This window comes from Planococcus citri, chromosome 2 (genome assembly GCF_950023065.1).
Source record: "Planococcus citri chromosome 2, ihPlaCitr1.1, whole genome shotgun sequence".
Taxonomy (NCBI): Eukaryota; Metazoa; Arthropoda; class Insecta; order Hemiptera; family Pseudococcidae; genus Planococcus; species Planococcus citri.
In genome coordinates this window covers 64,284,674-64,296,003 of record NC_088678.1, presented here as the reverse complement: position 1 = coordinate 64,296,003, position 11,330 = coordinate 64,284,674, and the positions used below count along the sequence as shown (strand labels likewise).

The following is an 11,330-nucleotide window of genomic DNA, read 5'->3' as shown; positions in this document are numbered from 1 at the left end:
TTTCACCTTACAGTATAATGTATTAGGCATTGACAGTTTTATTTTATTCATGTTTTCACATTTTTGTTGGTGTGTGTGATGCAATTAACTCGAAAGTGATCCTCATCAGAATTAAAATCATCAGAAATATCTTAAGATAAGACTAGACATAGGTACAATGAGTCAAAATAATGCATTTCGACTTCTATTTAATTTGAATAGCAAATCTCATATCTTCGGACTTCGGGTTCATTTATTTTGCAACCAGGACTGCATGATTTTTTGAATTTTCTTTCTTGCCTCTTTGACTTCGTCCATATTTCTATCATGGTAGCTTACATCACCGCAATGTGAGGTTCCTAAAATGGTAAAATCAAAAATGACTGCCTAGATCACCATGTATAAATATGTACAAATTAGAGATCAAGTTGGTGAATTATATGTAAATCATACCATTGATAAATACGACCTCGTAAGGAGCATTTTCGCTCTCAACTCGAGTTACTCCAAGAGGATGCCATGGATCTCTGGATCCGTGAACGAATATGATGTTTCCAACGTTTACTTGCATTCCTCCATAAATAGTATTAGTTCGATAAATACCATTTTTCAGTCGTGTTTCATTGAATCTGTAAAATGTTTTGGAGTATCATCGATAGGTAGATCAGGAGAAATACGAGTATTTTCTTACAAAAACTTACCCTGGACCAAATATTTCCTCGCATAGTTGCACATCTGATTCTGATAGTAAGTGAATTCCAAATACATCCGAGGTCGTGCTCAAACGTTGATAGTAACCAAATTCTGTACAAGTTTGGTAAGTCCATTGTCTTCCTATAACAGAAGTCAGTCAAAAACAGTAGTTTTGTAAAATTGCCTTGAGCTTGATTCGGAAATATTCATTGCAAAGTAGATAGAGATAGGTACCTACCAAAATACATATAAATATCGATATTGGAGAATTGTAGTATTCCCTGAATATCGATACAGAGATTTCAATTCAATAATATCGATACCCAGACAAGTTATCAACACTTTTTCAGCATTATCGACATCGCTAATAGTACTTGTTGATTCTCTAATAAGTAGGTACTAGGGGGCTACGCCCCCTGGCCGTTTCGCGGCCCAACCCCCATGCGAGTTTCGAGGGTGAAACCCCCTAAATACTAAGCATGAAATTTAAAAAAAAATAGTAATCCAAAAAACGCACTTTTCATGTGAAAAAAATTTTGCAAAAAAAAATTGGAAAAGTAATTTCCTCTTCCTAAAAATTACCTAAAAATCTCGTTTTTTGCATAAAAAATATCAATGACTAAAATTTTTGAATTTTTCTACCTACACTCCTACAGCTTTTGAAATGGGCATTAATTTCTGAAGATTCCTTCATTTTGGTCTCTAAATTAAGAAAATTTTGTAGTAAATCGTTTGTGATTTTCCCTATCACTAAATCTTATCGATGCTTCTCCCCCTCCCCCTTTAAAAATAGGGCTTTCAACTGAAGTGTACGTTGCTTCCATTAAAAATGATTTTCGAATCCAAAATTCCACTTTTCTGGAATCAAAGTTCGAAACCACTGAAAGCTAAAGCTCATACGTAAGCATACTCCACCTGCAAACTTGCCCATTATTTTAGCGGTTAAAAATCAATATTTTGCCCAATAATAATCAAAAATTCGTGCTTTCCTTCATAAATAGCCAATTTCGCTTTTCGCTTAAAATTGTAAAAATTCTCAGTGTTTTTTTACAAAAAATTCTCGGTTTTTTACAAAAATTTTCAAAAAGTTTTATTTTTTTCAAAACAATTGTCCAAAAGTCTTCCCTATTGCTGAAAATTCTACCTTTTTTGCAGTTGAAAAGTCACGATTTTCAACGTAAAATTGCCATAAGTTTCAAAGTGAAAAATCTCACTTTTTGGAATAAAATTCCGAAAAGGTGTACTTAATTTCTAATTCTAAAAAATTGTTCATTTTTACTAAAATTATCTAATTTTCAACTTAAAAATTTTTTTCTTCAAAATTAACTAAAAACCAAGCTTGGGTAAGTATTTTGCCAGAAATTGCCAAAGTATCTTTTCTTGCGAATAGGTAATTCTCACAAAGTTCTTTTTGCTAAAATTGTCAAAATCCTACTGTTTGTCTAAAATTGCAAAAAAAATCCTCGCTTTTTAACGAAGTTTCTAAACATACAAAATTTTTTTTCTTCAAAATTAACTAAAAGCCAAGCTTGGGTAAGTATTTTGCCAGAAATTGCCAAAGTATCTTTTTTTGCCAATAGGTAATTCTCACAAAGTTCTTTTTGCTAAAATTGTCAAAATCCTGCTATTTGCCAAAAATTGTAAAAAATCCTCGCTTTTTAATCCTCGCTTTTTAACGAAGTTTCTAAACATACAAAATTTTTTTTCTTCAAAATTAACTAAAAGCCAAGCTTGGGTAAGTATTTTGCCAGAAATTGCCAAAGTATCTTTTTTTGCCAATAGGTAATTCTCACAAAGTTCTTTTTGCTAAAATTGTCAAAATCCTGCTATTTGCCAAAAATTGTAAAAAATCCTCGCTTTTTAACAAAGTTTCCAAACATACTTACTTGGTAGTTTTTTCAGAAAATTTCGAATTTTTTATTTTTTTTAAAAAAATTGTTCAAAGATAGTTAGAAGGATTTACTATTGCCCCCTTTTTGGGCTTATATCGAGGTTAAGGTGGATATATGAATGCTAAAATTGACATTAGCGACCCTAAAAACCCCTATTTCGATACCCACATTGAATTTTTCAAAATTGGACGTTTTGCACCCTCTCCCCAAATTGAGGGTTCATTTTGAAACTCTCTTTGGATGGTTCATTTCGAGGTTAAAGTGAATATGAATGCTATTTCGAATTTTTCATTTTTTTTTTAAATGTCCAATAGTTAGACGCGCCTGCGTGAGGATGTTGGCACCAAGCCTCAAAAGTATCACCAATTTTAACATTCATGTTGCCTTTAGTTAGTGTATTACTTTGTGCAATGAAGAAAATATCTCGGAAATTTTCGAAAAAATCATTAGAAAAAATCAATTTTTAAATTTAATGTTGTAGGTATAAAAAATAGACAAAATGACTCATTTGTCTATTTTTTATACCTACTACATTAAAGAAAATAGAACATCCAAAAGGACCGCATTTTTGTACACTCCTCCTCAGATTTTCCCTCAGAGCTCAGGTGGTTTATGTTCATCATTTTAGCCTGAGACAAAAATCTGAGCATCAAGGTACCATCATTTAATTCCCAATACCCAGCTACAAAATGTCTCTACAAACCCACACACGAAAAAAAATCAATAAAAATTACTATTTCAGTATAGTAACCGGATCCCATTCAAAAATAATAGTGATTTTTACTCAGCCAAAAAAATACATTTTACCTAGAATTACGTAAAATTTATTACTCTTCATAGTAAAATTTACTAATCTCATAGTAAAAATCACAATATTTGATAGAGTTAGATCTAGAATAACTATGATAGGGAGAGAGTCTTATAATTTTTGCCTAAGGTGGTTAAGATATTTTTCATTCCCTAGAGAGTGAGATTTACCTACCCGTTAGATGGTTTAGTCGGAGAGCTTTTATAGTAAAACCAGATCACTCTATGCACATAAAATTACTATTTGTGCTTTAAACTCAAATAAATAGATATCTCCAGACATGTCAATATTATTTATTCGTCGTAAAAATACAAACAAGGTGAATTAATATAAAATACTTGCAGATATTTTATAATTTAGAAGGAGACACCTCCAACTAGACGACACGCGTTAATGAATCAAGCATTAATTAAAATGATATTTAAGGGCTATTGTTATTTAAATCGATGTAATTAAATCCCTAGTTTAGACACCTATCCAAGACATGGGCTATTAGGGCTCATGTCTCAGGTAGGTGTTCTCAATCAACTACGATGAAATTGTAATTAATTTCCTTTTGAGCCTTTCGACTCAGGTATGTGCCATTTCATCACTTACCAACACTGTTCTCATCTTCTGCCTCTCCTGTGATCTACTCATGCTAAGATCGGCGACAGACTTGGGTTATATTATTTATATATTATGCGATGGCCGGCAGGATCGAATAATATCTTGAATGTAGCGCGATTGATTAAATTTGTCAATAACACATTATTTATAATACAAATTATCCACATAGTAGTGGGCAAAAACTAGGAATTCGGGGAAGAGGTTAGAACTCTTCTGCCTATTTAATTGAGAAAATACACGTAAGTTTGACATTAGCTCCGACGAGCTCGAGATATCGGTGCTAAGTGAAGTTGGGAGCTCGCAGCGAGTACCACGATGGTACCTAGCTCGCTGTTATAAGGGAGGGTATTTATAGTTACCACGTTCCCAGTACTTCCAGTACACATTAATCACCCACGCCTAGATGTACATAAATCTTGTACATCTTTAAAGAGGGATTACATTACGAATCGCTTACACGATTAAGGCATATATCACTCTCTCATATTTTTGAATGGGATTCGGTTACTGTATGAAATAGTAAAAATTATCCATAATTTTTTTTTCCGTGCAGGAACGAAAGTAAGGGAGCGTATTCTCCCCCCCCCCCCAGTTGTCAAATTTTGAAAAAACCGGCAAATTTCATCAAAAAATGTATTAGCTTTTCTTTTTCGACATTAAAATTTCTAAAAAAAAAAAACATAATTCGGATTCTAAAATTTTAAACCATAAACCAAAAAAATCGACTCCTCACATTGAAAAAACAAAGCTTTTTCACCTAATAAAAATACCAAAAAACCAATTGTTATCCTATGTTTCACATTTCCCCTTTTTGGGCTTATATCGAGGTTAAGGTGGATATATGAATGCTAAAATCGACTTTAGCGACCCTAAAAACCCCTTGTTCGATACCCACATTGAATTTTTCGAAATTGCACGTTTTGCACCCTCTCCCCAAATTGAGGGTTCATTTCAAAACTCTCTTTGGATGGTTCATTTCGAGGTTAAAGTGAATATGAATGCTAAAATCAATTTCATTGACCCTATAAAGCCCTATATACGTTTGATATCCATGTTGAATAAAGAAAATGCCTAGCAAATTGAAATATTCGGCCAAAGATCGAAGATAAAATTGTTCAAAATAATGCATTTTTAATTTTTTGGGCTTAAACTAAGCTATAAGAAGACCTACCTATAATGTCAACTGGCAGCATTGTTTTCTCATCTTTCGTTTTATTCCGCAAATTTCGGTTGAACCCCCCCCCTCCCTCCTATTAGTTTTGTCCCTGCATACCCGCACTTTTGAAGGTTTTCCAAGAAAATAAACCAAACTTCATGAAGATCCGTTTGATAGTTTGATATTTTGTTTCCTATTGATGATAAATAATAAACCAAACTTCATGAAGATCCGTTTGATAGTTTGATATTTTGTTTCCTATTGATGATAAATAAAACCAACATTGAATTTTTCGAAATTGCACGTTTTGCACATTCTCCTCAAATGTGACCAATCAATTTACTCATCAGAGATCACTGACCTCATTGATGAAGTCAAATATCAAGTTTCACTCTCTCCACTCCTCCACCTTCGCAATTCAGCACCCATTTTTGAATTTTTTCCCGACATTTTTTTCAAAACTGAAAAACCCAAAAATGTTAGTGGCTCTAGAACGGATCAAAACTACCACTATTCGATTAAGTAGGTGAAAAAAAAAAATGATTTTGTCCTGATGAATGTTTTAAATTTTATGTTTCGCATCGCCCCTTTTTGGGCTTATATCGAGGTTAAGGCGGAGATATGAATGCTAAAATCGACTTTAGCGACCCTAACAACCCCTATTTCAATACCCACATTGAATTTTTCGAAAGTGCACGTTTTGCACCCTCTCCCCAAATTGAGGGTTCATTTAGAAATTCTGTTTGGATGGTTCATTTTGAGGTTACAGTGAATATAAATGCTAAAATCAACCTCATCGACCCTATAAAGCCCTATTTTGATATCCATGTTGAATAAAATGCCTAGCAAATTAAAATATTCGGCCAAAGATCGAAGATAAAATTGTTCAAAAAAATGCATTTTTTTAAATTTTTTGTGCTCAGACTAAATAATTTTGAATTCTAAATGTTTCATAACACATCTACATGTGATAAGGAACATTTTAAAAAAAAATTGAGCAAAATCGGTTCAGTAGGAGAGGCTGGCGGATTGTCACCAGGTTTTTCACGTTTTCAACAACTTAAACATCTTTTAATATATATGATGATGATGATGATGATTTTAAAAAAAAATTGAGCAAAATCGGTTCAGTAGGAGAGGCTGGCGGATTGTCACCAGGTTTTTCACGTTTTCAACAACTTAAACATCTTTTAATATGTATGATATGTATTTATCAATATATTGTGCTTTGAAAATGAATGCTTCCGAATCAAGAAATCAACAAGAAGTTGATCTGTAAATACATAATATAAAAACCAATATTACGTGGTGTTAGTGAATTTACAATTACAAATATCAGATTCAAAAAGAAAGAAAAGGGGGAAAATCAATTAAATTGTGAGTAAAATCTTCTCAAAACCACTATTGCATCAAAATCGTTCAATTTTCGGAATTCTTCATAAAATTTTGGTAATCATGAAGAACATTGTTTCAGACGTTTTCAAAAGTATCAGGAAAATAATGACATTAGGTAGGTAGCAATTTTTCAGCTGTATCTAATCAATTTTCCATTGTACTAGAACAAGAAGTTGGAATTATCTAGTTTATTGGAAAATACTAACCCATACTTCCCGCAAGAATGGTGTCAATGTCAGTTTTCTTCAACTGTTTGACGGCATCTTCATCAGTGTGATCAAAGCAAGTCCAACCGTAGTACACCAAACTTATCATATGGAGACCAGCGTATAGGTCAAGCTATTAAAGAATAAAAATTAAACAATAGATTGCAAAGGCCTAGAAATCAAACTCTATTCGAGGTACATACATAAATGTACATACCGCTGGGGCATCGGGATAAGTCATAATGTCGCATAGATTCTCAATCGATCTTCTGGGTGGTATTTCATTGTTCGATTTTCGATAAACCTTGTTGTATTGGACGACATGGGCGACCTGGCTTGCCAACATGTGAAAAAACCCCGCTATTTCACGTACTGTGTCTTGCAATTCGGTGCATAATCTGTAAAGTAAGTAGGTATACATACCTACAATATAGTCTCACAAGGGAACCTCTTGCTTCAGGTGTCACACTCCGATTTGAACGGGACCGCGATTTTTGGAAAGAGCATAGTCTAGAACCCTCAAAACCAAATTTTCAGGTGCCCAAGTTCATTTTTCGATTCTTGGCGAATTTTTGAAAATTCAAAATTGACTGTTTTTGGCGATTTATGCTTTTTTTTAAAAGTACGTACTTGATCAATAAAAATGGTCAAAATAAGTCCCAAAACTAATATTAATTACCCAAATCCAAATTTTACCATTTCCAGCCATTCTGGAGCCTTCAGCGCGATTTTTCAATTTCTCCAGAATTTTGAATTTGCTCCAGAAGGTGTGAATATGAAGTATGGGCAGCGAAAAATCGAGTTGTATGTAACACTCGACCTGTTTAACTAGTTTATCCACATTTGAGCCGATTTTGAGAGTGACACCTGAAAAGTGGTTTTTTGACCAGCTTTTTTCAAAATTAAAAAATCAAAAAAATCAAAAGTTTCCCGTTTGAGCGGAAATTTTTGAAATTCACGCGAAACGTTGTATTTTGTCCAAAACTAACCCCCAAATCCAAATTTCACAATTTCCCACCATTCTGGAGCCTCCAGCGCGATTTTTCAATTTCTCCAGAACTTTGAATTTGCTCCAGAAGGCGTGAATATGAAGTTAGGCAGCTTAAAATCGAGTTTTACATTACACTCGACCTGTTTAACGAGTTTATCCACATTTGAGCCGATTTTGAGTGTGACACCTCAAAAGTGGCTTTTTTACCAGAGCTGCCCAACTTCATATTCACGCCTTCTGGAGCAAATTCAAAAATCGCGCTGGAGGCTCCAGAATGGCTGGAAATTGTAAAATTTTGATTTGGGCGATTAGTTACAGACAAAATACAGCGATTCACGCAAATTTCAAAAATTACCACACAAACGGGAAACTTTTGATTTTTTGGATTTTTTAATTTTGAAAAAAGCTGGTCAAGAAACCATTTTTTAGGTGTCACTCTCAAAATCGGCTCAAATGTGGATAAACTCGTTAAACAGGTCGAGTGTAATATACAACTGGATTTTTAGCTGCCCAACTTCATATTCACGCCTTCTGGAGCAAATTCAAAATTCTGGAGAAATTGAAAATCGCGCTGGAGGCTCCAGAATGGCTGGAAATTGTAAAATTTTGATTTTGGCGGTTAGTTACAGACAAAATACAGCGATTCACGCAAATTTCAAAAATTACCACACAAACGGGAAACTTTTGATTTTTTGGATTTTTTAATTTTGAAAAAAGCTGGTCAAAAAACCATTTTTGAGGTGTCACTCTCAAAATCGGCTCAAATGTGGATAAACTCGTTAAACAGGTCGAGTGTAATACACAACTCGATTTTTAGCTTCCCAAGTTCATATTCACGCCTTCTGGAGCAAATTCAAAATTCTGGAGAAATTGAAAAATCGCGCTGGAGGCTCCAGAATGGCTGGAAATGGTAAAATTTGGATTTGGGTAATTAATATTAGTTTTGGGACTTATTTTGACCATTTTTACTGATCGAGTACGTACTTTTAAAAAAAAGCATAAATCGCCAAAAACAGTCAATTTTGAATTTTCAAAAATTCGCCAAAAATTGAAAAATGAACTATGAGCAGATGAAAATTTGGTTTTGGGGGTTTTAGGCTATGCTCTTTCCAAAAATCGCGGTCCCGTTCAAATCGGAGTGTGACACCTCAAGAGGTTCCCTTGTCAGAATGTTATAGATCTTTCTCATTTCACTGCCTATTTAATAGCCTACCATGTATCATACTCGTAGAGTCATATACTAAGTAGTAAATGTATTATGTAGGCTTATTATTACGCTTACTGGAATAATTTAGTTATGTGTTTTCGACCTGCTTCAGTTTTAGTTAAACGATCCAACTGTTGAGTAGCCTCGGCAATTCTACTGGAACAATTTGGATGGTATGAGTCCAAGGATGCTTTGACAACTTCATAATATTCTTCAAAAATGAATCACCATTAATATACAATACGCAGATAATAATTTTGCAATTAATAAATTTGGAAATCAGCAGTATCAGCACTTTCGAATTTTTCCATTTTTTTGAAATATGTAAGATAGCATAATACAGCTCAGCTCCAGCTCATTTTCATCTGTCGTGTTTGTCTTTCAATTTTATATAATGCATCCAGCATAAATAGGATAAAAAAGGTTTTCAATTTTACCGAGTACACGATATAAGGTACATTTCGAGGTGATATTAGTCTAGACATATATTTTAGCCTTTTAGATCATCTGAAAAGGGCATCAAGGGTTCCCAAAATGGCGTGATTCAACTTTTTAAATAAAAATTATAAAATTCAGGTCTATGGTGTAGTTTGACGTCTCTTTCATGATATATTATTGCGAGAAAAAAATTTTTCTACCAAAATTGGCTCCTTTGAATGGGAAAAAAATCATGAAAAAATCTTGTTTTTGCATTTTTGAAAGTCAAAACGCCTACATAAAAAAATCTTTGCTCTTTTGGCTGATTTTGTACGAAATGATCCATTTGCAAAAATATATTGAAAAATACCTCCGAAGTCCTTTTGGGCCAGTATTGGGGCGCTCGTTGCAACCGCACCATATACGAGAGAAGGATACTTCATACGAACCCACGTAGCTAAATTCCCAGGATACGAACATCCAAATACAATCCACTTGATATCATCAGACAAATAGTACTGCTTGGTTATTCCTTGTATGAAGTTGGCTATGTCTGCTAATGCTTGTTGGCTGCTCAAATAAACCAAATTCTCGGTGCTGGTATCACTACGTAGGAAAATCAGAATGAACTTTAAGATTTTGTATGAGTTGAGTGACTTCAGCGATTGATTAAAAAAAAAAACAGGATGTCTTCTTCAATTTTTTTTATATTCTTTCTACGTGCTATGATCAAATAAAATCGGTGAGAATAATTTCACTTGAATTTAATTGATTTGATTACTTTTTGGGCACGCTTTTTCCATAAAAACGATGCTCCAAAGAGAAAATAACACCGTTGAAGGTTTCTGCATACGGTACCCATTGGCTATAAATAACTTCCTCAGCATATGCCCAATTTTCACCTTCTATAATGAGGAATGCCGGACCCGTTGGCGTATAGTGTTTCCAGTTGACCCAGTAACGCTGTAAATAACACAGATTTCTGCAGGTATAGGATGACAAGATCTAAATACACGTGCATATAGGGTGTGTAAGTTGACCGATCTCGTCAGAAGAAAAAATAATTTGAAATAAATGAATTATTCGTATTGGTTCATTTTGCTCAAAAAATCAAAATTTTATAAATTTTTTTGAAAATTTGCTAATAATTTAAAAATGATTGTTGATTCTAGGTATTGTCAAAAAATATAGATCATGTTAACATTTGAAATCCTAAATCATTCACCTACCTGTTGCCAAGTTTCTCCATTGCTTAGATTGAAATGATCCAACTTCTGTTCAAAATACTGATCAGGTGGTACTTCTTCTTCTTTGCCATCGAAGCTTGGAAGTAAATCTTTTGAACTATGACCGAATCGTCTATTAAACACCATCTTTGTAGAAAACGTCGAACTTGGAATTAATAAAACCCATATCATCGAGTTGATGACTTTAACGAGCAACATAACGTCTCATAAACAAATATGATTTCTAATGAACTTAATGGAGTTTATTCGAATAGTCTCAACTGCAGTGATGAAGTAGATACGACTGAATTAAAAGTATACCTATGCGTAGGTAGTTCGGTAAATAAACTTAAATTCTCTGTCACTGGTTTGCATTTTATTTTCTCTCGTTACAATTAAGTATAATTTATCGTGTAGCTACATTGTAACTTAATGGACACGTTTATCATTAATTTAACGTGTACTCTCTCACCCCGCACTCTGTTTTTGTGAATTATTCTTTCATCGTTGATAGATGCCATTATTCCAAGAGTGGAAGAAACCATGATAGGTGCCTTAAATGTTTCAAAAACCGATTTCTTTCAGAATACGCGAAAAAAAATTCCCAAACAACATACACATCTATCTCTCATTTTTGCAGCGTCGGTGAAGTGTTAGCGAGTCGTTCCCAACTTCCACATTTTTACGAGATACAAAAGAGAATCGAAAAATCACCCCAAAATATACTACCAGCCAAATTTCAGATGCTAAA

General features: G+C 33.8%; 1 protein-coding gene across 1 annotated transcript; it reads right to left on the bottom strand.

The window, feature by feature from the left end:
- Positions 1-42: 42 nt before the first annotated feature.
- LOC135834212 (putative serine protease K12H4.7) lies at positions 43-10,813 on the bottom strand. The gene is made up of 9 exons (XM_065348049.1): positions 10,583-10,813; positions 10,135-10,316; positions 9,724-9,959; positions 9,012-9,147; positions 6,956-7,136; positions 6,739-6,871; positions 681-813; positions 433-608; positions 43-338 (listed from the first exon to the last, which is right to left on the bottom strand). The coding sequence occupies exons 1-9, from the start codon at positions 10,796-10,798 to the stop codon at positions 229-231; spliced, it is 1,503 nt and encodes a 500-aa protein (XP_065204121.1). The 5' UTR covers positions 10,799-10,813; the 3' UTR covers positions 43-228.
- Between the last annotated feature and the right edge of the window lie 517 nt (positions 10,814-11,330).